This window comes from Peromyscus leucopus, chromosome 7 (genome assembly GCF_004664715.2).
Source record: "Peromyscus leucopus breed LL Stock chromosome 7, UCI_PerLeu_2.1, whole genome shotgun sequence".
NCBI classification, from domain to species: Eukaryota; Metazoa; Chordata; class Mammalia; order Rodentia; family Cricetidae; genus Peromyscus; species Peromyscus leucopus.
The window spans coordinates 96,415,541-96,443,062 of NC_051069.1; the positions used below are offsets into that span (position 1 = coordinate 96,415,541).

General features: G+C 55.5%; 1 protein-coding gene across 2 annotated transcripts; it reads right to left on the bottom strand.

Moving 5' to 3' along the window:
- Gnai2 (G protein subunit alpha i2) lies at positions 1-21,903 on the bottom strand. Of its 2 annotated transcripts, none has more exons than XM_037207913.1 (9): positions 21,649-21,903; positions 6,113-6,155; positions 5,733-5,874; positions 5,415-5,575; positions 3,023-3,151; positions 2,526-2,655; positions 2,283-2,436; positions 1,525-1,739; positions 1-605 (listed from the first exon to the last, which is right to left on the bottom strand). In XM_037207913.1, the coding sequence occupies exons 1-8, from the start codon at positions 21,764-21,766 to the stop codon at positions 1,549-1,551; spliced, it is 1,068 nt and encodes a 355-aa protein (XP_037063808.1). In that variant the 5' UTR covers positions 21,767-21,903; the 3' UTR covers positions 1-605; positions 1,525-1,548. The 2 variants fall into 2 exon arrangements, with proteins under 2 accessions (XP_037063808.1, XP_028751135.1); XM_028895302.2 differs by having other exon boundaries at positions 1-994.
- Between the last annotated feature and the right edge of the window lie 5,619 nt (positions 21,904-27,522).

Genomic DNA, 27,522 nt, shown 5'->3' on the forward strand with positions numbered 1-27,522 from the left:
TTTTGTTTCTACCTTTTATTATTTCAAATCATGTGAACAATTCCATAAAACATGTGAAAAAAGCAAGGAAGTGTTCAACGCTGAAGGACCCGGGCCTGGGGCGAGGGCACGAGGGGCCTGGCCCTCAGCAGGCAGCGGCGGTTCCTAGATTAGCGCTAAGGAGCTACATTTAGGTTAATGGAGCCTGGGCCCAGGGCTTCAGGGCAGGGCCCTCAGTGACATTGGCAGTTGTCTGGAACAGCCCTTGGAATCCAATTCCATGGAGGGCAGGGCAGGGCAGGGGGCCGCCCGAAGAGGGATGGGTGTAAACACGCAGACACACTCAAGGCACGGAAATCACTGGAAAGGGGCTGGGGGGCGGGGCGGTGCTGGTCAGGGCCTGACAGTTTTAAATAGGGCTTCTCTAAAAGTTTCCTAGGTTTGCAGTTTTCCTTTTTTTTCCCTTTACTTTTTCTTTTTCTTTTCTTTTTTTTTTTTTTTCTTTTTTTAAAGCTACGAGAATGAGCAGGACTGTGTCTCCAGGAATGGTGGGGTCTCTCAGGCTTCTTGTGCTTTTTCCTTTGGGGCCTCCGAGCGGCAGAGGGTAGGGTAGTCAGGAGGGCTCCCTGTAAACATTTGGACTTGGGTCAGGGCTGGTGTTGGACAAAGCCAGGGGTCTAGGCTGGAGAAGTGGGGACCCCTCCAGACACAGGCCTTGGGAAACTCTGCATGCGCTCCCCTCTCACCCCAGAACAGACAACGGTCGGAAAAACCAGAACAGATGCCCAGGAAGGGTGGACCATGGCCACTCCCGGCCCCTCAGATGAGGGTGGGCTTCCACCAGGGAGGCCTGTGGCAAACCCTCCCCCACCCAAGTCTAGAGCCGAGGGAGGGGACAGGGGAGCTGAGAACAGAGAGAAAAGATGGGCGAAGCGGCTGGGGGGACAGGCAGGGAGCATGGACTTCTTGTCCCCATGTTCCTCAGGGGTAATAAGGAGCAGAGTCGGCAGTGGCCCTGGAGGTGGAGACAGACACACATGTCACTCTTCTTGCCTCTCTAGACAATGACCTTCCTTTCCCCCACCTACTTGTTACCAGGGAGGCAGCTGTGCCCAGGGGCCAGCTTCTGTTGCTGGGTTACAGGGTGTATGTATCAGTAACGCTGGCGGTCACTGCATGCACCCCAGGGCCAGCAGCGCTGGCCTGGGCCTGGCTTCTCAGGTCTGAGGGACAGATGGCTAAAACCGGCCAGTGAGCAGTGGGATGGCCAGGTCTCCTGCATACAGACTAGGCTAGGATGACGAGCTGGGGAGGAGGCAATTTCTTCCAAGGAACATTGGCTGGTCCTCTATTTCTGTGCAGCGGAAAGCCAGGTCCCTGTTTCCCTCTCTTGTCCTCTGGCCCCCAACTGCCCCGCCCACTCTTGCTCCCTCAGGCTGACTATCCCCAAAGGACCTCCCATAAGCCCCCAGCCCCATGCCCTCTCTGAACTCAAGAGTCTCACGACGTTGTTTCCCAGCCCCCTGCCTTGCCTCCCCGACTCACCATCCCGCCAGGCCCTGCTGCCCCTCAGAAGAGGCCACAGTCCTTCAGGTTGTTCTTAATGATGACATCAGTGACGGCATCGAACACAAACTGCACGTTCTTGGTGTCCGTGGCGCACGTGAAGTGCGTGTAGATCTCCTTGGTGTCTTTGCGTTTATTCAGGTCCTCGAACTTGCTCTGGATATAGCTGGCTGCCTCATCATACTTGTTGGCCCCTAAGGAAGACAAATGAAGACATCTGTATGTTGAAGGTAGGTGGGCTCCTTCCTGCGCACAGGAAGGATCTGTGCACATGATAGACAAGCATATAATGTGCACACAGCATGTTCGTGTGTAAGTACATGTGCTGTATGAGAGATATTTCACATGTGGACATGCTCAAAAGTAGAGGCCCACACCGGGGGTGGGGGTGGGGGTGGTGACGGCGCACGCCTTTAATCTCAGCACTCGGGGAGGCATAGCCAGGTGGATCTCTGTGAGTTCGGGGCCAGCCTGGTCTACAGAGCGAGATCCAGGGCAGGCACCAAAAACAACTACACAGAGAAACCCTGTCTCGAAAAACAAAAACAAAAACAAAAGTCGAGGCCCACATGTAGTAATAAGGCTCCTGTGTGTGGACAGTACACACTCCTGAGTTCCACAGATCCTGTGTTTTTCCTTCTGTCCAGATGGGGGCATCCATGGGCCACCAGGTCCCCAGCGGTACCTCCTGGGATGGCCACCGCCCCGCCTGTGAGATAGTCTTCACAGAGCCGCACCTGTGTACTCGGGGAAGCAGATGGTCAGAGGGCTCTGGGTGATCTTCTCCTCGAACAGGTCCTTCTTGTTGAGGAAGAGGATGATGGAGGTGTCTGTGAACCACTTGTTGTTGCAGATGGAGTCGAACAGCTTCATGCTCTCATGCATGCGGTTCTAAGGAAAGGACGTGGGGTTGGTGTGGGCACCCCCTGATCCTCCCGCCAGGCTCTGTCCCCACCGCCGGGGCTCTCGTGGTCTCTTACCATCTCCTCATCCTCGGCCAGCACCAGGTCATAGGCGCTCAAGGCAACACAGAAGATGATGGCCGTGACCCCCTCAAAGCAGTGGATCCACTTCTTCCGCTCCGATCGCTGGCCCCCCACATCAAACATCCTACGGACATTGGGTCAACTTAGCTCCAGGGAACAGAGCCCCAGGGGAGGCATCCTTGCATTTCACGGGCTAGCAGGCTGAGGACAGAGACCTGGCCAGAGTGAGACAGCTGCCATCATGGAATCATCCACATTCACTCACCACAACCAGGGTTGTGAGTCTGGTCAGAGGCAGGCTGGAGCCACGTGGGACAGGGGCAGGAGAGGCCATCAGCGGGAAGTGACTACTCATAAACTAGGTGGTGAAACTTTGTGCTTTCCCAATACAGGCCTGAGGACCCACAGAGGGACTGGGCAATTATGCCCAATGGTTACCCCGGTGGCTAGCCCTAAGTGTTGCCCCTGACCCCGTCCATACACCCACTCACTTGAAGTGTAAGTCCTTGAAGGTGAAGTGTGTTTCCACAATGCCCGTGGTTTTCACGCGGGTCCGCAGCACATCCTGCTGTGTAGGGATGTAGTCACTCTGCGCAATGCGCTCCAGGTCATTCAGGTAACTGCAGGGAGGGAGTAGAGGGTCAGAGAGACCAAAAGGAGCACCCCGACCTGGACCTCAGACAGACAAAACCCCGCTACTTTCTTCTCTTCTCCCTTCCTCCTCCTCCACCCTCCACTCCAGGCAAGGTCTGGTTTACGTAGCCCAGTCTCGAACCCACGACCCTCCATGCCTCAGCCCCAGGTGCTGCGATGACAGGCGTGTCCCGCTGTGTGCCTGCCATTCTCGCTTCCTTAACCCTTGCCTGCTTCCCGATCCTCAACGAAAGGGACAAACGTGGGCTCGGGGCCCTCGTTCCCCGCCTACGGAATGGGGCTGGGAGGGGGGTTATGGCTGTGACTCCAGCAGGCAGGGTCACAACCAGACCTGCAGCCAACAGGACTCAGAACGTTGGAACTAAAAGTAAGAGCGGGAGGGGGCAAATTAGTCCCCCGGGGAGAGATTCAAGATGCTAATCGGTGTAATTAAGGTACCCACTGCAGAGCGACCTGGTGTGGTCCATTCATATGGGACTAAACATGTCGGGGCCTGCCAGGCCCAATGGGTCCTTTGCTTACCACCCAATAAAACTTGAGCTGAGGCGGGAGCAGACACCTGCTTGGCAAAGGTCCCCGGGGCCCCTCATCACAAGCTCCTTTAATCAGTATCAATGGCTCTTGTGCAGGGTCCCGGGCCCAGCTCTCCGTCTGCCTCAATATCCGAGTTGTGCCTTTGGGCTGGGGCCGGGCCTTGAAGTGGCTGCCCTCTACTGGTCTCTTGTTCTTGGGGCAGGGGTGCTGAGGCCAGCAGCCAGGCCAACCAGGCCAAAGGGAAATGATCTCAGAGAGCAGGGGCAGAACAGAATAACAGGAAGGGCCACGGGGGACCATGACGCGCTTGCTGTGACCTGCATACCATGTTCCATCCCCTGCGGACGGAGGCCCGAGCCGGGAAGCCTCAAGGTGGGCTCCACGCTAATTCCTCCCTTCTCAACAGGCGGGCTCAGCCTAGGGACCCTCTGCTGTACTGTGGTCTTACTGGACTGTGGCGAAGCTCGGTGTACCCCTTCCCTGCGACGCTCCATCCCACACCCCTCCCTTAATGATCCAGTCGAGGCAAAAAGCACTCTGGCAGGGCCGAGCCTGCGGTGACAACTGACCCCAGCTCCTACGACAGCGCTGGGCACGCAGTAATATCTGGGAAAAAAAGACAACACAGGAAAACAGGAAGTGGGCAGCGGCCCGGAGGTGGCTCCTCATCCTACCCTCCTTGAGTACGGGGACACTGAAGTAGTTTTGATTGTCAACCATCAGGTTACCGGGCTCACCCCTCCCTGCCTCTCTAACCCACAAGCTCAGCTGGTGGCGAAGCCCGTGACTTCAGGGCGGGGCAGTGCAGAAGCCTGGAGGCCTCTACAGATTTGGCTGTGATCCCAAAACTACTAGGGGGTGGGGGATGGCACCAGGACAGTTAGGCCATGCAAGGAGGACAGAGGAGGCCTGTTCATGTGACTGGAGCAGGACTTGGGAACCCTGGCCAGGCAGATCGTCTCCTGCCTACTCTTGGGAGGTCTAGCCCTGTTGAGTACCCAGGGATGTCTCCTACCGCCTACCTACCAGGAGGTCTCAGCAGCCTGCCTCAGTCCTGACACACAGCTGAACTGCAGGGGGATTCTTAACTATGTACTGGCCTAAAGGATCCAAGCCTGTTGGGCCTCTGGGATTCCTGGGACACTGTGATTCTCCAGCTGAGTCCTGGGCTTGGCTTGGATCCAGAAAAGGTCAAAAGCAAGGTCCAGGTCTTAGCTTGTATATGTCTGTCACCTCAAAGACGCCTCTTCTTCCTCTGTGAGCCTTTGGGCAGCAGGCTGAACTCCTGTGTCCTCAGTGACAGTCTGGAGTTTGTACACGCCATGCCCCTGCCTCAAATCCCCTCCCACTCCCCCTTTCCTACCTCTGGCTCCCAGTTCTGCTGAGGCCGCCCTCCTCTGGCTCCCTCCCAATGGCACCGACACCTCGAGCTGTCATTGCTTAAGGACCTGTCTTTCCCACTCATCACGGCGGCCCTGACGCTTCGCCCAGAGCAGCAAAAGTTCTTCAGAACAATCGTGTGTAAAGACAGATAAGCTAAAGTAGCCTGAAAGCCACCGCGGCTGGCGTCCCTCCAGGCCTTCCGATACCATGCTACCCCAGTGCTCACACCCAACCTACCGAAGTCTCCGAGGACAACCATCAGCTTCGGCACCCTGGGACCCCGGCCCATGGCCAGCCCCTCGCAGTACTTACTAAGCGGCCGAGTCATTGAGCTGGTATTCCCGTGAGCGACCAAAGCAGGCCTGCACACCATGATCAGCCCAGAGCCTCCGAATGACGCCGGACAGATCTTCAGGAAGCATACCTTGTTCCTCAGCGGCACAGGACAGCGCAAACAGCTGCCTGGCATCGTCCTGGGCACAGGAATGGAGGGCAGGGCAGTCAGCCAGGTAGAGGAACTCCTCCAGAAGGGAGCCCAGGTTGGGGCACCCTCAGGTCCCCCAGGACAAGACTTGCCCTGAGGGCTTCTGGGAGCCAGGTGGAGGGGAGGGAGTGGGGGCGCACACATACCGCACGCTGGGGATCGGCAAAGTCGATCTGCAGGTTGCCCATGGCCTTGACGATGGCCATGATGGACTGAATGGTGTTGCTGTAGACAACCGCACGATACTGCCGGCACTCTTCCTCTGAATAGCCATCCTCATGGATGATCCTGATCAGCAGAGGTCAAGAGTTACGGCCCACAAACCACAAGAAATCACATGGCTTCCAGGGACTACCAGGGACTGCAGGGGTCTGCTCCAAAGACGGGCAAGGACCCCTGGCTCAGGAAGCCAGACTGATCTACGTAGTTAGGAGGCACTCTGAGACAAGCGGACACCACGCAGGGAGACAGTACAGGAGCAGAGGCAGATGATGGTCAAATCTGGGGGCTACAGCACACCACTTACTTCATCTGCTTGACGATGGTACTCTTCCCTGATTCCCCAGCACCTGGAATAGAGGGGTACAGATGTCAGCAGCAGGCCCAGTGGGCTCCGGAAGCAGACAGACAGCCTAGCTGCCATTAGCCTTGAAGGTACTTCTTACCTTCCACACATCGGTGGCACAGGGAGACCCAGGTGTAGCCAGCAGGGGCCAGAGTGGCTAAGGAAACCTATACGACCTGCCCCCTGGTGGCTCCCGCGGGGCCCCAGCTCCCCTAAGCTCCGCTGTCTACTAGGACCCAGCACCCCTGCCCTGCATGAGTTCAGGGATTTTGCTAAAGTCTTAAGTCTGCGGGCTCTGTTCTCACACATACAGGCTTGCCACCCTGTGCACTTGGGGCAGGGCTGGCTGGACGGTACCCTGCATACTGCAGAAAGGGCAGGAACCCCTCCGCTCCCCAAACCCTGAGATTTAGCTGCTAAGCAACCTAGAAGGGCCAAAAAGTCACATTCCTGTCCTCTGGATATGGCCCAAGGCCCAGCCCTCTGCTTTCTGGACCAGCTCTGTCCTAACAGATGGAAAATAGAATCAATCTCTCTCTCTCTCTCTCTCTCTCTCTCTCTCTCTCTCTCTCTCTCTCTCACACACACACACACACACACACACACACACACACACACACACACACACTGACTCAAGCTTCTCTAGCCTCTGTCCTCATTTCTCCGGGACTGGTCTGAGGTTTGTTAGTCTCTCCCATGTTTACCACAGCAATTCCATTAAACCAGATCTCTTCTGGTCTCATTTTACAGAGGACACTGAGGTTCAAAGGTTACATTCTTGGTGGAGGATCATGCAAACAGCACTCCACATGGCACCACAAAGCCAAGATGAGGCCCGCTCTTCCTTCCCAGCCTCTGCCCAGGTTCACTCGGCTCCTGCCCCTTCCCCACACTGCCGGGCACCGCCTGCCTCTCGATTCCCTCAGGCCTCTGCTTACACCGCTCCCTTTACTGGGTAAACCTGGCCCAGGTTCCGTTCACAGGAGCCCAGGTCTGTCTTCAAGCAGTCCACAGGGTTGGCGGCAGGGTCTATGGATAGGTCAAACTTGGGAACTCTGTCCTTTCTACTAGGATCCCTTAGGGACAGTCAACTTATAACAGGGCTCACACTAATGATAACATCATCAGTAATAATGCTGGCAGAGTTGTGATGAGCACCCACTGTGTGCTAGGTGATGTTTTATACCTATTGTTTTGTTTTTTGAGACAAGGTTTTGTATAGACCGGGTTGGCTTCAGGCTTGCTATGAAGCTAGAGATGACCTCAAATGTCTGATCTTCCTACCTGGAATTACAACTGTGTATCAACACGGTCAACCTGTTGTTGTTTGGTCCCTCTCCCCCAAAATTAAGACAGGGTCTCACTATGTAGCCTTGGATGGCCTAGAACTCTGTATGTAGACCAGGCTGGCTTCAAACTCACAAATATTCCTACCTCTCCCTCTCAAGTGCTAGGCCTGGAGGCATGCACTACCATTCCCAGTTCCTTGTTACAGTTTTTAAAAGATTTTATTTTGGGTTAAAGAGATAACTCAGTGGTTGAGAGCACTCACTGCTCTTCTAGAAGACCTAGGCTTAGTTCCAAGCACCCACATGGTGGCTCACAACTGTCTGTGACATGGTTCCAGGGACATTGGTGCCTTCTTCTGGCCTCTGTGGGCACCCACACACATGGTGCCTATAGACATATACAGGCAAACACTCATATACACAAAATTTTAAATAGATCTCTTTGTTTATGTGTATGGCTGTTTCGCTTGCATGGATGTCTACATCACATGAGTGCGCAGTGCCCACAGAAACAGACAAGGAAAGCTGCTGGATTTCTTGGAACCACAGTTATAGTTGGTTGTGGGCAACCTTGTGAGCACTGTGACTGAACCTGGATCCCCAGGAAGAGCAGCAAGTGCTCTTAACTGCTGACTCACTACTCCAGCCTCTAATTACTTTATTTTAAATTATGTTTATGAATAGTGGATGTCAGTGTAGGTACAGAGGCTCCCAGATCCTCTAAAGCTAGAGCTAAAAGTGGTTATGAGCAACCCAACATGGGTGCTGGGAACCAAATTTGGGTCCTCTAAAAGAACAAGTACTCTCAACCACTGAGCCCACTCTTCAGTCCTCAACATTTAAAAAATATGTGTGCATGTACGTTTGTGTATGCATGTACATGTTTATGTGTGCGTGTGCATGTTTGTGTGTGTGTGCATGTCTGTGTGTGCGTGTGCATGTTTGTGTATGCATGTGCATGTTTGTGTATGCATGTGCATGTTTGTGTGTACGTGTGCATGTTTGTGTGTGTATTACATGTCTGTGTGTGCGTGTGCATGTTTGTGTGTGCGTGTGCATTCAACCTGCAGCAGTCCGTGCTTTCCTCCCACCAGGTGGATCTCAGGGGTCAAACTCGAGCTGTCCGGCTTGGCGGCAAGTCCTTCCCCAGCCGAGCCGTCCCACCAGCCCCACTGCCCAGGTGTTGTTGTTTCAACTTTAAAATTCTATTTTTGTCTTCTTAGTTATGTGTGTATATTTGTGCGTCGGGATGGGTGTGTGCACATGCATGCAGGTACCCACAGAGGCCAAGAGAAGGCGACAGACCCCTTGGAGCTGGAGTTAAAGGCGACTGTGAACCGCCTGGTAAGGGTGCTGGGAACTGAACTCAGGTCCTCTGCAAGAGCAAGAAGCACCCGTAACTGTGACGCCATCTTCAGTTGAGCCATGCCAGCTCTGTATGTGGTGCTGGGTCCACAGGTAAGCACACCACCTATTGTATTTACTGGGTACTTTCATCTTCACAGCAAGCCTGGGATAGGCTCTAGTCTCCCCTCCATCTCTAAGGAAACTGAGGCACACTGCGGTACAACCAGTCCTGTCTGTGGGTAGTCCACCTGGCTCTGCACACAGTTCCTCCTGGAGATCCTAGGCGCCAGAGCGCGGCGGCGCTGGTCGCTGTGTTCTCTCGGGCCGGTCTCAGGTGTTCAAGGAGCAGCGAGGACCAAACAAGTAGTAGCACGCTAGGCTGACGGACCTCACCAAGACTCACCAAGTCTCGTTTCTCTACCCAAACCCACATCTCACTAGGGAAACTGAGGCATAGCTGTGGCCCTCTCAAGAGTGGGTCTGGGCACACCCCCAATCCAGCAGCTTCTCTGAGGGGAAAGTCTGAACTTTCTGAATGTTTACTGAAAGAAAGTAAACATTCTTACAGATGTTGCCAGATGCCTATAATCACCGAGTATCCAACTGTCCCAAGTCTGCTTGCCCGGGTGGCGTGGGAACTATTATGGCACAAGCCTTCAGGCCCTGGGATAGTGTTCTCTCTGGCTTCTAGCCCTGGGCACTGGGGGTACCAGGTGTGACACACTGTGGGTATGAGCTATGGTCATTCCATCAAACAGGGCTGCGCACAGCAGTGGAATGAGGCTCCTTCACATTCTACAAGCTCGAGGGGTGTTCAGAAGGCCTGCAAAGCCTGCCCACACTACCCAACCACCGAGTGCCAGGCCCACGGGCCTCCATATCTGCCAAGAGAAGGAAGGGCGCAGTGGCCACCTGGTTATCCTTCCCACTTTCCTCCACAGCAGAAGGAAGGGGACCCATCTTGGAGCAGAGGTTAAAGATGTGAAAATGTGGGTCAGATGGATCATACTGTCCAGACTCCCAGGATGGCACAGAATAGACTCCAGGACGGGTGGGGAGGGTAATGGCGGCACACGTCCAGGGCACAGGAGACTCAGTGAAGGTTGTCCCCTCTTACATGACTTTGGAACTCCTGGCTCTTTGAGGCACTGGTTTCTCTACTGGCCACTGCGGGTAAAGAGGGCATCTAATCCTTCGACCACTCTCTCCACAGGTATTGTGGGCTCCCCATGACCCTGCCCAGTGCCAGGGATGATGGCACAGACTTGCTTTGCATTTGATTTCCCTAGCAAAGCTGGCAGACACCAAGAGGGCCACACCTGAGCAAGCCAGGCCAGGAACAAGGTTCATATACTTCTTACCCTTACCTCAGCCAGCTGACGGCCTACTTCCACACCGCCTAATGCCTCAGTTTCTCTTCTTCGGGCCTCTCAAATTCTGAGTTATGGCATTCTCTCTACCTAGCAGGGGTCACTGCAAACACAGCCCCCTTTGACAGGTGAAGAAAACAAGGTTATGGAGCTTCCATCCTCGGGACTCAGGGAGGTCCCTTTGTCAACCGCAGCAGCTGTGACTCAGGCAGGAAGCAGTGAGAGGCAGGACAAGGGCGCGGTGCTGGCAACCGAGCAGGAAGTAGGGAGACATCAGGTCAGAGTCAGGGAAGGAGTTGGAAGCAGGTCATCCAGGGAAAGGGGTGTGAAGACCGTGGTGCTCACACAGACTTGGTGCTCCAGGAGCTGTGGGGCCACAGCATCCTTCTTACTGCCTCCTTGCCCCGCTCTCCATCATGGCCGGACACATCACTCCTACCATCTGGCCTGGAGTTTGCTTGTACTCACTCGGCTTCCCTGCCAGCCCTATGCTACTTCCAGGAGGGCTTCCCTAGCAGACTCTGGACTGATGCAGCAGTGCCCAAGGGAAGCCCGCTAAAGAGACAGTGGCCTCTGCCACCCCCGCCAGGTGCTCCATCCTCATCCAGATGAGGCCAGAGGGGACCCACGGAGGTTCCCTGGGGCGGTCTGTCCCTCTCACTAGGCTACACCTCTTCCCACCAAGGAAAACATCTCTGCAGCTTTTCCCTGAGTCCAGCTGCTGGGCACACTGCAGGAGGGCAGTGATCTCGGAGGCTGCTCTGCAGAGAACATCTGCTTCTACACGGAGCACTGAGCTCCTGTGGCGAGGAGAGACTGGATGGAGGAAGACAGTACCCCTTCATCTGCCTGGCGAGACTCACGAAGCCTCACCACAGACGGGCCTGCAAATTCAAACACTCGATGTTCATCCAGGCCCCAGCACCTAGGACTCTGCATCGCGTCCATCTTGGACCCTCCCCCTCTCTAGGTTCAGTTTCTTCAAGCAGCTAGCTGGTCTACCTTTGGATCCTCTCCAACCCCAGGAGCAGAGGGGAGTTGAATCCAGATCTACAGCAGCACTTTGCCCACTCTGATCCTTACTGAGATTGCCATCAGTCTCAACCCTTTCAGGTCTTTGGTACCTCATCTGTGAAATGGACATGCATCTTGCCTACCCCCCCTGCCCCCCGTTTTTCCCCGCCCCTCTGCCTCCTGAGTGCTGGGACTAAAGGTGTGCACCACCATGCCGGGCCATGCATTATCTTCTAACAGGAGAGGGGTGAGACTTGAACGCAAGGCCGCTCTCGATGCACCTCAGGTTAGCTTGCAGATAAGTTATTCCTGGGGCTGGAGAGATGGCTTAGCAGTTAAGAGCACTGGCTGCTCTTCCTCTGACCCTGGTTTGACTCCCAGCATCCATATGGCAGCTCACAACCATCTGTGACCACAATTCTAGATGTGATGCCCTCTTCTGAGAACCTATGCAGGTACCAGGCAAGCATGTCGTACACAGATATACATATAGGCAAACATACATACACTTAAAAATAAAGGTAGTAATAACTAAATAATTAAAAAATACATTATATGAAATTCTCCAAAAATTAAAAAGTATTTTTTTAATTCTTGGAGAATTTAATAAGTAAATAAATATAAATATATATGTATATATAGGTTTTTTGAGACAGAGTTCCCCTGTGTAACAGACCTGGATGTTCTGGAACTCACTTTGTAGACCAGACTGGCCTTGAACTCAGAGATCTACCTGCCTCTGCCTCCAGAGTGCTAGGAACAATATGCACCACCATACCCGGTGATAATAAATATATATTACATATTATATTTATATATATACATATATTTTATATACATATATAAAGTCTGTGTGAAAGTGTCAGAGCCTTTGAAACTGGAGTTACAGACGGTTGTGAGCTGCAGTGTGTGTGTGTGTGTGTGCGTGCGCGCGCTGGGAATCGAACCCCGGTCCTCTGGAAGAGCAGGCTTTGCTCTTAACTGCTGAGCCACCTCTCAAGCCCATAAAAAATATTGCATAAAAAGCTGTTGCTAGTGTCCGGGCATGGTGACACAGGTCTGTAACCCCAGCACCCAGAAGGAGTGAGGCGCAGGGATGCTGAGTTCAAAGCAAGCTTTGGCTACATAGTAAGGTCCTCACCAGAAGGACGGAAGTCAGTTGTCACTCTTTTCCTACTTGATGGAAGACTACAGTTTTCCCCAAACATCACTTCCTACAGCACACAATGACCGGCGGCTCCGGTCGCAGTAACACAAGGCACAGAGTCGAGTTATCTCATTTGAGGTAGAGCTTCTGAGGACTGAGAGAGAGCGCAGGGGTTAACAGGCTAACTCAGAGCAGGGAGGGCGCCCCGCTGAGGCAACCTGGGACAGGAATGAGGCTCACTCCTGCTGCTCTTCCGCACACCAGGGACTTTCACACCGTGCCTTCTTGTCCAGAAGCCTCCCAGCCGACACTGTCCACTGACTCCACACACCCAGAAAGCTGGAAAAAGGCCTCCCGGGAGGCAGCGCCTGAGCTGGTGGGCTCCCCAGGAATTCATGGGCTAAGGAGAAGAGCAGCTGACGTGGCAGCGGAGGGCAGAAATTCTCCCACGTAGCTGGGACCACAGGGTAGGCTTGGGCAGCAGCCCAGCTCAAAGCCACAGCGCAGGCACACCCATTCTGCCCCAATCCCAGTGGGTCACGGGGGAGGTGGGTTTGGGCCCCGGGATGTCACCCCAAAGGTGGCCCAGCTACTGGAAAGGTGCGGCATCTTCAGCGCTGGGCCGCCGCTGCGGTTCTCGATCCTCTCACCTCCCTGCCCCGTAGCCCAAGGGTCTCGGGCTCAGCTACCACCAGGGGGAGCCCAGCAGCCAGAGACAAAGCGGAGGGGGTGGGGGCTGGGCAGCGCGGGGAATGTTTTGTTTCAGCAAAGCGGCCTCCCCTGCTAAGTAAGGGTGGCTGGGGGAGGTGCCAAGACCCTCAGCTACAACCTCCTCCCTGGGAAGCCCCCAGCCAGCCTCGGCGTCTGAAGACACAGGAACAATGGAAACAGGAGGGAAGAAAGGAGGGGGGAGGCGCAGCCAGACAAAGGCTCCGAACCCCACCCCAGGCCTCTCTTCCTTCCTCCAGGTGCTCGCCTTTGACCCCCTTGAGCGCTCCGAGGAGGCTCGGCACGGGTCTCCCACTGGGGGGAGAAGGAGATGACGAGGAGGTGGGGTTTTGGAAGGACCCAGCAACACTTCCACCCGAGTCTGTGGACCAGCCTTGCACCAGATGCCAGCAAGGCAGTCACCCCCATGCCGCCTCAGGCTCTAAGTCTTACCACCTGTAAGAGCCTGGAGACGCGGACCCAGCCCCAGATCGTTGGTACCTCTCTCCCTAGCTTTATAAACGACTCCTTTAGCTAGTCTTCAAGGGCCCACACAATGGCTGCCTCTTCTAAATCATTGTGGCAGGCCCTAGGTGAGAGGCTTGCTGCCGGGGGGGCCTCAGTGTACCCATCTGTGAAATGTACCCCTCATGGGAATGTGCCAAGCCCAGGGCCTACCCTGAGTAGCTTTCCTGTGGTCTTCAGTCACTCCAAACTGCTTTAGGTCCCAACTCAAGGCAGCAGTGGTCCATGTGCGCACAAGTCCCAGTACTGAATACAGCCTGAGCTCACACAATGAGGAATGTGGGGATGGGGTCCCTTTATCCCCAGGCCTCAGTGATAAGGAGGAACATAATCGAAGCATGGTCTTTCCAGCACAGCCCCTGTGGAGGCCCAAATTACTTAGGGTCAGAGATCAGAGCTTGCTGTACCCAGCAGGACTGCATAAGAGGTTGATTGGACCACGGGCCTGGGTACCAGGTGTTTGGAAGGGCCTACAATTGGCTGTATCTAGCAAGGGGGACGTCTTTTGCCTCACCCCATGGCAGTTATAAAAAGCCCTTTTCAACAAAGTTCTGGGCCGTTGGGTATTGACCCAGGTCCTCCCGAAGCTATCCTGTGTTTCCGTCTTCCTTCTCAGCTAGGCCTATCATTCTACCTAATATTTCTTATTCTTCTCTCCTCCTCATAGGAACCCTTTCAAAGGTGGGGAGCAGGCCAAGAGGGCCTGTCCTGACAGCATAGGAGAATCCCTCCATGGGAACCTCCGTGGGGAGGGTAAACCCCACCTAGCCAGAGACCTGGGACCTGGAGGTCAAGAGAAGCAAGGGCCCCTGTAGCAAATGCCACCAGCCCACCCAGCAGCCACCACCCAGCAGCCACACTGAAGCCACCTGAGCTAATATTCGCGACAGAAGCCTTATAGGAACACTGCGCCGTTCCCCCTGTCTGGACAATTCCCACGCTAGGCTGCCAGCAGAAACCTAGTTCCTTTCAGCATCCCTCTAGTCCAGTCCTTCTCCCCCCGACTGGAGGTTAGGGAGAGGCACGGTGCTAAGTTTACTGCGAATGACGTGAGTGTTATAGGAACACGGGCTGAGAGCAAAGGCCGGAAATAAGACAGGAGCAGCCCCGTGGAGGGTGGAGCCATGGCCGCAGACAGATTTCTGTTTGGACAGCAGAAAAGCTCCAAGAATCACAGGTCTCACCTTTCAGGGCAAAGGAGGGCTTAAGACTCCTTGAGGTGGGATCCCCAAGTACCCACAGACACATGTGCACCTGTAAGAGGCGCAGCCGCTTCGGCCCGTCATCTTGACACCAACCCTGGCGCGGAGGGGGGCGTGGCGGGGTTGCCACAGACACCAAGGGCCACAGTGGCTGGGCAGGTGGACAACCACTGCTTGGGTCACATCCTAGCATCTCTGCTTGTATGTCCTCAGTTTCTCCAGTGGTGAGAAAGGTACCGGTGCAATGCCTATCCCAGCCGGCCTCACAAGATTAAACAGACTGCGCAGGGTCTAGCATCAGATAATAACCAAGGTTCCATCAGAGGCAGCTGCTGTTAGGAGCAGAAGGGAAACTGAGGCCTGGTGAATGAAGGGTACTCCGGTTCATCAAGCAGAGATGGGGAACCTTCGGCTGGGCTGAAGCAGGGGAAACCCGGAGTGAGCTAATACGGGGCCGCTCCGCTTCCAGGCATTCATCTCTGCCTGTGGCTGGCCTTCCTGCTTGGAGGGCAATGGCCGCCCGGGAATCTAAGAGCAGCTTCTGGCCTTCCTGCTGGACCTCCCACTGGTGTCCCTCTCCCAGCCACCACTTCCTGTGGCTAAAGGAGGGGCCTAGAATCCTTCTGAGGAGCAGGGCCTCTGGCATCCTGGCCCCAGCACTTGCTCGGACAGGCCAAGGCCCAGGCCCTAACCTAGTGACTGGGTGTCGGAGGCCTGCAGGAACTCACAGGTGAGCCTGGGCAGGTGTGAACTTCTAGGCTTTCTGGCTGGCGAGTCCGAGGTGACTCAGGACCCACACTTCTGCACTAGCACCAAGCAGCCCTCTGGCCTCTTCCTCTTTTGGGCTCCTCCCCTCCAGCTGCTTCCTCCTTTTTCTCTGATGTGGACACCATTTCCCTGAGAGGGCCAGCTTCGTGACTTCTTGTCCCCACTCGGGCCTGGGCACAGCAGGTATTGCCATCCACATCCTCAGTCCTCTGAAGCAGGTGGGGTGGGGGCAGCATCCCCCCACGGCTCAAAGGCACCTACTTCTCCCCACCAAGCCTTGGATGACCCCACTTTGACTCAAACTGGCCTGGCACCCCTCAGGAGGCCTTGTATGCCAATTCTGAAGGCCTACCCTGAAGGGCAGCCCAGCAATCCTGGCTCAGTCCTGGAAGATTATCGGTCCCAAACCACCAAGAGTGGCTTCAGACCCAAGAAGCACCAACAGGGTGAGGGTGGGGCCGGGTTTAGTAAGAACAAGAGCTCCAGGCAAAGGACAGGGTGTGGCTAGACAGGAGGCCCCACCCTGCACCTGTAGCTGAGGCAGGGGCGTCCTGAGAGCTCCAGGTACCGGGGGCACACTAAAGGGTCCCATCCTTTGCGCTCCCCAAGGTACCCTGCAGAACATTGTTAGACACCATCCATGAGCTGTGTGTGGCCTGCAACAACCTATTGACTCTCTTCTCAGTGAAATCCCAGTTTGAAGCCAGGGAGCTGAGAAGGGCGCCTAGCTTATACCGGATCCCACTGGCCAACTGCTTCTGTCCCAGCACCAAGGTGAATGGAGACTGTAGCATTCAGGCTCCAGGTCACACCTCTCCCATCCCCGGCTGGTGGTAGGGGTGGGGTGCCCTAGTCCCTCAGTGGCTAAAAGCTTCCTGGGTAAACAAAGTTGTTTCCACCATCTTCCTGCCAAGTGAACCAGTGACTGTTAGAAACAGTTTGAGAGGGAGGCAGTGAAGGGTGCAGACCGAGGGCAGGATATACAGGACCAGAGTGCTTTCCAGTGGTCCAAGCTCCAGCCCCATCCACCAGTGCTAAGGAGGCCTGGAGACATCGGCTGGACTGGTCACCATAGCCACAGTCCGTCGTCCCGTCCCCCCCCCCCCTGCTGTCCCTTTGGTGGACAAATCAATGTTTACCCCACTTCTCAGCTCAGCCAACCCTACAAGCTTCACAGACCCAAATGAACCCTGACTATGCCCACTCCGGATCCGACAGCTTAGGCTCTGACCTGACCACAGTGGGTGGCTCAATGCTACCTGAGAGCCTGTGTGCCCTCAGCTGGTTGGCCTGCCACCTCCAGCCACAGCAGCAGCTCACTCCCAGTGATGGCCACCTGTCTGACTATGTTCAAAGGACCCACCACCACCACCACCACCACCAGGGATGCCCCTGGCTCAGCTGTCCTGATTCACCAGTTCAGGAATGTCCCTTCAAATATCTAGTCTCTACTGATTCCTATCTCTGCCCAGGGTATTGAGCCGGCTTTTAATGTTGGCTGTACCAGTAGTGGAGTGATGGGCAGGGCAGGACTAGACAAAATGCAGACAGATGAGGTTAGAAATGGCTTGGACCCCCCACTCCCTCCCTAGCGTGGGAGCTCATCCAGGCTCGCCTGGGCAGACAAAGCCTTGCCCAGCCTGGGGGAGGGGTGGGAAGAGACTTTGAGGCCCAAGCAGACCAGCCCCCCATTCAAGTGCTAATGAGCTCCAGCAGGGGAGAAGTGGGTTAGGGGAGGGAGGCGGCCTGGGTACCAGCCCACCTGGCTCGCAGCGCTGGACCACGCCCCCAAGGCTAGGCCCCCAGAGATTAGGCGTTAAGGCCCGGGAACAGTCAGCCACTTCATCGACAGCAATCCTTTGCAAACCCTGGCCTCCCACTTGCTGTGAACCTCCTGGGGGCAGGAAGGGAGTTCCCCAGGGTCCCCACACTGTACCCAGTCAGAGATAGCAGAGGATCCCTCATCTGTTGTTTTTTTTTTTTTAAACCTCCAGGCTCTGGTGCACTATGCCCACAGAGTTCTACAGGCTGGGCAGCTCTCTTGGAAGGCCTTCTTCACCTCAAGCAGTGCAGAAGGTGGAGCCAGGATTCTAACTTTTTTAATTTTATTTTATGTGCATTGGTGTTTTGCTTGCATGTATATCTGCGTGAGGGTGTCGGATCCTCTGGAATTGGAGTTATAGACAGTGAGCTGCCATGTGAGTGCTGGGAATTGAACTCGGGTTCTCTGGAAGAGCAGCCAGTGCTTTTAACCCCTGAGCCATTTCTCCAGCCCCAGGATTCTAACTTATATCCACAGGACCCCCAGAGTGGTCCAGCCAGGGTAAGCCTCCAGCCTCAGGCCAGGAAACATCCACCAGAGCCTAGGGAATTTAGGCCACATCTCCCGTCTCTGTGCCTTGGTTGAATTGGTTTTCTCTGCCCTGGTGCCTGGCACTGGCCAATGGTGAGCCATCTTATGGGTAAATGATGTTCATTTTCCAGGCTACCTAAGGACGGCTCCAGAAAGCCCCCCTTCACAGTCCCCACTCAAATCGTCCCTGGCCTAGCTGGTCAGGACCCTAGGCCAGCCTTCCCATCGGTCTCCTAGATGGCAGCCCCAGGGTTATAGTTTCATTCTCTCATCCTCATGGGCTGTGGCCCGTTCTAGGATGTGTTCAAGAGCTTCGTGGTTCACACACATACTTATATGCACCAATACAGTATGCCTGCCTTTTGCTAGACACACAGACAGGCCACAGGCCACACAACTCCCGAAGCCTGGCTTTGAGCGTTACCTGCACTAACGAGCCTGGATCTCCTGCAGCGTTGCTCAAGGCTGAGCCCGCCCAGTGCTCTCAGGCAGAGCTGGAGCGGCTCAACTGTCCCTGGCTGTATCTCCAGCTGTCCCAACACAGGTGACGTGAGACTGCAGAGTCAGTCACTCTCTCACATGGAGTCACTCTCTCACATACATACGGTCCCTGCTGTGTGCTGTGCCCCAAGACAGACTGCGGGGCCGGGCAGCAGATCTGCATGGTGCAGGTGATCTCTGAGGCACCTGCATCCCGCCACTCTTGGTCACTGGGTCTCCCAGTGGGCACTTGTTACCTGCTCACAGTGCACCAAGTTGTGATTCCGTGACCTCTACCTACCCATCCCCCAAACCAAGTTCACTCCGTACATCCTTCACGCAACACACAAACGAAAGAACACAACCCTGCCTGGCTGCCTCAAGGGCCAATACCATGTTCTAGTGGGAAAAGCGGGAACCCAGGGGGCGGAGATGGTGCATCAGCCTTGGTGGGACTCCAGGGAGGATTCTGGGAGATCTATGAATGGAATATTAAAGAGCAATCAAGTGGGAAAGTCACAAAGTCCTGTGGTGAGACAGAGCGCAGCGTCTAGACTCTGAGCCTTCGTGGAGTCCACAGTGGACGCTGTTTCTCCTGGTGTGTCCAGCTCAGGCTTTCACCAGAGCACCAAAGTCCACCTGGGCCTAGCTAGTCAGTCAGGTTGAACTGGGGGGGCTTTGGGGGGTCTCCCTGTAGTAAGACTGGCATCAGTTTCTCGACTTGTCCCACTAAGCTGCCAGGGGAAACTATCTTGCTAGTGTGTACCACATCTGCCTCTGCCCCGGTGACAGGGACTGTGCCCGCCTGCTGGCAGGGATACAGGGTACGGAGGGAGACCGTGTGCGGGTGGGGCAGCAGGCGTGGTTCTGGCTGGGAGGGAAGACTGGCACTTGCCCAGCCTAAGTCCCCGTTGCCTGGACAGAGTCTCTGGCTCCGAGGCACTGGTGCCCGGAATTCTGAACCCTGCTACAGCTGGGATACCATGTCACCTTATTCCTCCATGAGGAAGGGAACGAGTCAAGCCAGGACCCCTTCTCAGGTAGCAGGGACAGAGTGGGCATGCAGTCCGGGCTGCCCATTTCAGGAGAGCCCTCAGCCCTTGGCTGCACCCCTTTGCAGGGTCTAAGTCTCACTCACGGTGGGTACTTCTCTGCCACAAGTCAGGAATTCCCTTTCGGAGGAAGGCAAGGCCAGAGTGACAGGATCCTGGGAGAGGCTGTTCCCACGATGATAAAGTGCTAAGCCAGATCCTGTACCACTGGCTGTTGGCAGTCTAGGGTAGGAAGGGATACCGGGTCCCCCCTAGCCTGTCCGGAAAGCTGAGCTGGGCTCTAAGAGGCAAGGAAGCCTGGCAGGCTAGAGAGCAAGCCTTGTGTTACAGATCAGGCCAGGAGTCCTGTGCAACCAACCCCTTCCCTCCGGCCCTCTGGTCCAGACCCACGTCTCCTTAGCTACCCCCAACAACTGCAATAAACCTGGGAGGGGCTGGGAAGGGGCTCCAGGCTGGGCACGGGGAGCTAGCGGTCCCGGAAGTGCCCTCCGTAGGCCCAGCAGCAACGGACATTCCGCCGCCGCGGCCGCCGCGTCGACACCCACTCACTGCTCGCCGCACTCGCAGCAGCAGAGACAGGAAGAGGCGAGCGCCCAACGCAAAGCAGCCCAGGAGGCTGGGCCGCCGCCCCTTCCCGCCCCTTCTCTTCCTCCCCGCGGCAGAGCGGTGGAGCGGATGCCATTTTGAAACCTCCGGGGCTGTGCCCCCGGGCCGGGTCCGCGGGGACAGTCAACAGATGGATCCAGCAACACATACATGTTGGTTCTCGGCCACAGGCCTGGCCAAAAAAAAAAAAAAATGCCAGGCTTCTGATAGCCCGCAGGCCCCGGGGCGGCCCTGGGACTGAGGGGCCACACCCCCCCCACGTACTCTCCAGCCGATTGCGCTGCTGCGCGGCGGCGGCGGCGGCGGCGGCGGCGGCGGCCGCTCCGGCCTCCCTCCCCACGATCCACACGACCCCATCTTTCCATCTGCCGCAGGGAACCACTCTGCCTCCCGGGGGCAGACTGGACACAACCACCAGGCTCACCCGCTTGAACCAAAGCCTAGCCTGGATGCTTCAGAGCACCCGGGGCTCCCGGCGGCTGCCTCCCACCAACCCCTCACCCAGCTTGCCCACCACCACTCCCCATCACGGGACTGACTCCTTTGGGAACCAACAGGTCCGTCCACTCGGTATCCTAGGCCCCAGGCCAGGCCTTTCGGCCCTGGGCAGGAGAGAAGCCCAGCACCCGCCAGCAGATCCCTTCAGTCACACAGGGGCAGCAATATGTCGTTTGTCTCACAACTTCCACTTCCCCCCCCCCAATGCCAGCAGCCACCATCTTCCTTGGCCTTGGAAGTGGCAACAACCCTGACTCCTCCATGTTCCCTCCTACTGCCCAGACTCCCCTGGCCCTGGCCCAGCCGAGCCTTGGAAACTAGGAGACACATTCCCAGGGAATGGAACTTCCCACAGATGCTCGGTCGGGGCCTGGTCCCTCTTCCCCAACGTGACTCAGTCCAGCCTCCTGGGAGGGAGGGGGGTCTGCCCACCTCAGCCTAGAACCCCACTCTAGCCCCTGGCTTCCCCCACACACACACACTCCCATCAAGGCCCACCTGGTACAGGAGGGGCAGAATCGAGAGAATGCCAGGGTGTGAGAGAAGATTTCAAAGAGGGGCAGATGACTTGGGGGTTGATGCCTGCAGAGAGAGATCTGGTGACCTGGCACCGAGGCTCCGCAGGGATTCAAGCTAGAGAGGACTTAAGAGTCAGTTTCCCCCTTAGGAGCGTCGGAAGGGGTCAGAGTGCACAGGGAGAGGGAGGGTACAGACCCCGGGGTAAGGCTAGGGAAGAGAGGGGGGTGGGTCGGGGCTTGACAAGGGTCCCAAGGAATGCTCGTGCCGGCAGAAACAGAACAGGTGGACTTGAAGGTGGGAACCAGTAGGGGTCTGAGGGTTCGAGAAAAGCCTAAGAAAATGTGCAAATACAAGGCGGGGGGCTGAGTTCTCCCAGACTGGAGAGTAAGGGGCCACAGTCACGCAGGGTCTGCTGTCTGGGTTTGGGGTTTGGGATCTGGGATGAGTTGAGGGTCTGAACTAGAGTCTGGACGAGGATTAAAAGTCTAGACCAATCCAGAGTTTGCACTCTTAAAGGGTGGTCCTAGGGTTTCAAGCGCAGGTGTGGGTAGGAGTTTCAGGTCCTCGTCTGGGGACCGGCGCTGAGAGTCCAGGGTCCCAGAGCGGGGCGCCGCCTCACCTAACAGCAGCAACTTCACCTCCCGCGCCGCCTTCTCGCCGTCCTCCCTCAGGTTCTTGTCAATCATCTTAGAGCGCTCGGCGGCCGCCTTGTCCTCGGCGCTCACGGTGCAGCCCATCCTGCCGTCCGCCGGCCCGGCCTGGCCCCCACACGGCCCACGGCCCGGCTCGGCCCCGCCCGACCCACTCCGCTCCCACCGACGGCCCTCTGCGGGAAGCTCTCGGGTCCGCAGTTCCGAGCGACTGCGGGAGGCGCCTTCCCGGCCGCCGCGCACCGACGGCGGGGCGGGCCAGGGGTGGGGCCCGGGCGAACCCAGCCCGAGACTGGGCCGGGGCGGGCCTGAAGGTGGGGCCAAAGGGAATTCGGGGAGGGTGATTGGCTGGAGGGCGGAGCAAAGGGAGAAGTTAGGCGCAGTCCAAGCCTGGGCGAAGGCTGAAAGCGGGCCGCAACGAGGGAAGGCATTAAGGGGAGAGCTCACACAGGCTCAGGCCTCTGGGCGGGCTGCAGGCGGAGCTCGGCTCCGATTGGGTGCTGAGAGCCTGGGGCTCTGTTTCAAGACAGTAGGACCCGTTGATCTGGTAGCCCAAGGGTCGGGGCTGGCCACCCTCGCTACAGGCCGAAAAGAAACCAGGACTCGGAGCTTTTGTGAATTGGAAGAGTGAGATGGAGGAGGTTGTGTCTTCACTTGCTAGAAGTGAACCCATAAACTTGTTTGGGGGAATCTACTAAACTCGGCCCTGAGGAGGGCAAATGATGTCTTTCTGGATCCCGGTTGTCGTTGAGGCAGCTTTTTCTCTAAGTTGCACCACGCCAAAAAGCAAAAACAGTTGATAGCTGTCTTTACACCTTTGCCTGGACTGTCTTCTCTCATCTACACCTTAGTCCTTTTGCCTAAGAGGCTGGGAAACATTCTCCTGCAGGCAGGGATCGGGGCTTCAGCCAGGGACCAGTCAAACTGGGCTCTACCAGGAGCGCCAGAAGGAAGAGAACGTTGCCTTTGGACTTCAGGAAACAACCGTTGCCATGATCTTACAATTTGTCCCTTTCATCCTTTGTCAGCCTCTAGAGGTTTCCTCAGTCCCGTGTCTCTTCTGGGTAGCGGCTGCAACCCTATGGCTGGGCAGAGGTCGAAGTGGAGATGTTTCAAATCTTTCTGATCTGCTTTTTTAAGGAGTCTGTGGCCCCCAACTTTGACTGGATACTTGAAGCGTTTTCCAAACATTATGCAGTAAGGTGTACTGTATGGCCCCAGACCAAAGCCTGCTCTCTTGGTCTGGTCCATGTGTCTCTCTCATCTGAATGTCTTCCCTGTTGAGTCATTCTCCTGTAATCGTCCAGCGGTTCCCTCAGGGATCTTTCTGCCTGAAGCCAACGCTCAAGCAGGCCCACCCCAGGCACGTACAGGTAAAATAGGATGAAAACACATAATGCTACCTATGGGCAGAGATATGCTCTATACATCCACCTGTAGGACCTACCTCCAACACGACAGATCCACAGAACACATCATGAATATGGGCACACACAGCTGATCCTGCTCTACTACACACAGATGACAGACAAATCCCTCTCCAAGCCAGCCCCTTCCCCCGCCGCCTGCCCCGCCCTATGCTTCAGAGCTTTGCTCCTCTGGCCTCCCTAGCTTGCTCCTAGCAACAGCCAACAGCTCTCTCAGTTGCCAGGCAACAAACGAACCTGTCAGCCCCTTGGAGGCCCCACTCTAGGGAGGTGGGCAGTATACAGACCCCAGTGTGTGGAGGTGGAACGAGAAGACACTGCCTTCTCCAGGCCTGGGCCAGAGCTCACAGCCCTGCACCCTTCCCAGCAGCTAGCCATTCCTTTCTAGCCCCATATTTATTCTTCCTCGGGAGTCTGGCAACTGCTGCTTCCAACGCTTTGGCTGCTCTTCCCTCATTCGGCGTGAGTCCCCAGAGCTGTGGCCAGGCCTCTGCTTGCCACCCCAGTCACTCTGCTCCCTTTCCATCAGTTCAGAGCTCCCATGGCTATCTGACTTCTTCCCGGTTGTCAGGCCCATGTTGGAGCCTCTGCCAGACACCCCCGACTCCCACAAACCCACTCCGCCCAGAACTGGCTATGTCCCACCAGATACCCACTGTTAACCTCTCCTTCGTTCCTCCTTAAAACCCGCGTGTTCTCTGTCCCCGTTATCTCCCATTCTAGGGAGACATCATCCTCCCATCTCTGCGGCTTCTCCAGGGCATCGTCCACGGGGTGGCCAGCAGGACAACTGAAAGGAATCATATCACTCCCTTTTTACAAACCTTCTCTAGCTCCCTAGGACCCTGAGGATAAAGCATTGGTTTAAACTTTGCTAGGAGTCTGGAGTAATGGTGGATGCCTTCAATCTCAGCACTTAGGAGCCAGAGGCAGGTGAATGAATCTCTGTGAGTTCAAGGCCAGCCTGATCTAGGAAAAGAGTTCCAGGACAGGCAGGGCTACAAGAGAGACTCTGTCTCAAATACATAAATAAATAAACAAACAAACAAACTTTGCTAGAGGTAGAACAGTTATTGCCTGAAAGAACTCTGGGAAAGTAAGTTGCTGGCTGTGTCTTACTTTGGACAAGTATCAGTCAGATGCTTTCTACATCTTGGTTTTCTTACCAGTAAAGTGGGTCTCTTTATATCCAATGCATAGGACTGAGGGAGGAAACAGGTAAAATATTCAGACTGCATGTGGCGCACAGAATGCTTCAGTGTGGGTAAATTGTTAAAACAGTGATTTTTATAGACCCTATAGAGATTGTCCCCACTCAGAGGATGACTTCACTCTGTACAAATAAGGCTAGCCTGAAGCTTGTGGCAATCCTCCTGCTTCCAGAGAGCCGGGATTATAGGAACGGGCCACCATGACACCACTCTGTGGTGCTTTGCTGTACCATGTCATCCTCTATCCCATTAGTCACTTCAGCCCCAACCATCTTTTTTAATCTCCTGGCCCTGGACTAGGTCTCTCTGGCACCCACTGGAGCAGTGGTTCTCAACCTGTGGGCTGAGACCCCCTTTGGGGGTCAAACAACCCTTTCACATAGGTTGTATATCAGACACTTACATTACAATTCATAACAGTAGCAAAGAAAAGAACTTTAGGGGTGGAGTTATCACACTATGAGCAACTGTATTAAATAAAGGGTCACAGCATTGGAAAGGTTGAGAACCACCTCACTGAACTAAGTCTGATGGTGGTCTCCCTGACCCAGGCCCCTGTTTCTAGGTCTTCTATGGGGCATCAGGTTAATATGTGTCAAATTACATTTATAAATTACCCCAAATCTACCCTACTTGGGATCTCCTCCTATTAGAGATGAATGTAGACCAGCTGTGACCCTGACATTGCAGAGGTGGAGGCTGGAAGATCCCAAGTTTAAAAGGTCATCTTCAGCTCTGTAACAAATCTGAGACCAGGCTGGGCTATAGAGGGGGTACCCTGTCTCAGACCTTCCCCAAACAATAAGTAAGAAAAAAAAATTGCCTTATCCTATACATGCAGAGAAGGAGAAAGCTATTGTTGCCTGGGAAGTCCAGGGAACTTTCTCGGTCTCTATTTCGAGTGCTTAAGGAGAAGAGCAGTGAGAGAGAACATTACAGAAAGAGGCATGGTGGACCCACTTAGGAGCCTTGCTACTCCTCCAGGGGACCTGGGTTTGGTTCTCAGCACCCACACAGTGACTCACAACCATCCTTAGCTCCAGTTACAGGGCATCTTTTGACCTCCTCAGGCACTGCACATAAGTAGTGGCCAAACATACATGCAGGCAAAACACTCGTTGCCATAAAATAAAATAAATAAACCGGGCGGTGGTGGCACACGCCGTTCTTTAATCTCAGCACTCAGAAGGCAGAGACAGGTGGATCTCTGAGTTCAAGGCCAGCCTGGTCTACAGAGAGAGTCCCAGGAAGGCCAGGGCTGTACAGAGAAACCCTGTCTCAAAAAAAACCAAAATAAATAAATCTTTAAAGAATAAATTAGAAAATGTTTAGAGGAGGAGGGAGGAGCCACACATGTAAAGGAGAAAGGTAGGACTGAAAAGTGGGGCTAGGGGGGATTAAGGGAGATTCAGTTAGAAAAACCCCTTGTTTATAACTGAATCAGCTGAGGACCAGGATGCCATGAGAGGCAGCAGAGGTTCCAGATGCCTCCACACTCAGGAACCCAGGGGCGCTTTGGAGGCGGTCACGTTGGGGCAGAGGGTAGTTCAGCGAGAGCTGGAGCACTAGAGGAAACCTGAATTGTTGCTGGCCTAGTGAGCTCAGCCCACCTAGACTTGACCATAAAACAAGGCAGGTGACAGCCAGCAGCGAGAGTGTCCCCCCAGCCGGAATGCTGCAGGGAACTGCTGTCTCACCCCCAGAGCCAGAACGGCCTTGTGGCTCACCACAGGCCACGGAGCGTGTCCAGCTTGTCCTGAGTTCCTGTCAAGCCACAGTCCCGAGCAGGGTGAGGAACAGAGACCCCTTCAGTGGGCTGTGACACCCTAGCCTACAGGCGCCAGGAAGAGGAAGCTGCCAGCACTTCCCCAAAGGCAGTTTCAGAGTGGGTGTGTCTGCCACCCTGGCCCAGAGTCCAGGAATGGTCAAGACCCCAGGGAGGTCCAAGATCCTAGGTACCTCACCTCCACGGCGATTAGGTGTGGTGAGGGGAGTCTCCAGACAAAGACCCATGACCACCAAATCACTACCTTGGAGATACGATACGGCATGGGCAACTTCTGCTTGAGGTTTTCAGTGGCCAGAGCGCCTGTCCTGACTAACCCCCAACCTGCCCCGCCCCCGCAGCCCTGAACCACGCTCCACCTCCTGGTCTGTCCCCTGAACTTCCCCCTTTGTGCTTCTTGGCCCAGCAGTGATTCTGAAATTAGAGTGGGCGATCTTCCCCTCTCTTCCCAGTCCCTGCCTGGGTGCTGTTTTTTCCCAAAAGGGACAGACCAAGCCTGGGCCCCTAGACCCTAAGTTTCCCCTTCCTGACCATCTCTCCACAAATAACTGACTTCAGCTTAGAGAACTGAAGACCCTGAACTCTTTGCCCAGAAGTTCCTGGAATAGACAAGATCCCCTCCCCCCAAATCCACCCTACCCCCACGACTGGGAAACTTCACCTGCTCATCTGCTCAAGCCCTGGAAACTGCTAGGTGCCAAGGCTGAGACCGCAGGGGCAGGGAAGGCAGGTGGACTCCACCCTCAGCAGCATGAGCTGAACAAGCAAACAGGGAAATGAACTCCAGTTTCAGAGGAAATCAGCAGGAGATGCGTGCAGGGATGTCAGCTCGAGGAGGAAGAACTCCGTCTCATGGAAAGGGACCCACATTGTGACAAGCACAGAGGAGGGGACATGATCAGCCAACAGCAAAGGCAGGGCTTGGGGCAGGCAGGAGCTAGCTGTTCCTGGACCAGAAGAGAGCCTGGCTAGTAATGTGAGATACGAGTAAGGATAGTAACGTGAGAGATGTCAGTCACCGAGGAAGGACACCTAGCATCTCCAGATGGGGGACCCCGTCTGTCCTTGTCACTCCTACTTATGCTGGTGGTGAGAGGCACTTCTGTCATAAGTGGGGGAAACGGCCCTGGAACCTCGCACTAGAACAAGACGACGCAGGGCTTTAGGGCCAGGAACTGAGCCTCGCTTCTCTGAGTGCTTGAAGAGTTCACGCCCAGTCTTTCACTGGGCCTCAGAAGGCTGTCCGCCCGCCGGGGAAGCTCAGGGTCCTAGGAGGGCTGGGAAATGATAATCAGCCGTTATCCCAGGAGCCACTGCTCTGCTCAGGTTGTGGCCCGGTCGGTCCTCCTTTCCAGTCTGTCCAGAGGCTGGGGCTGTGGGCTCTCCCGTGACTCGTTAGTGCCGTCATTAGCACTGCTT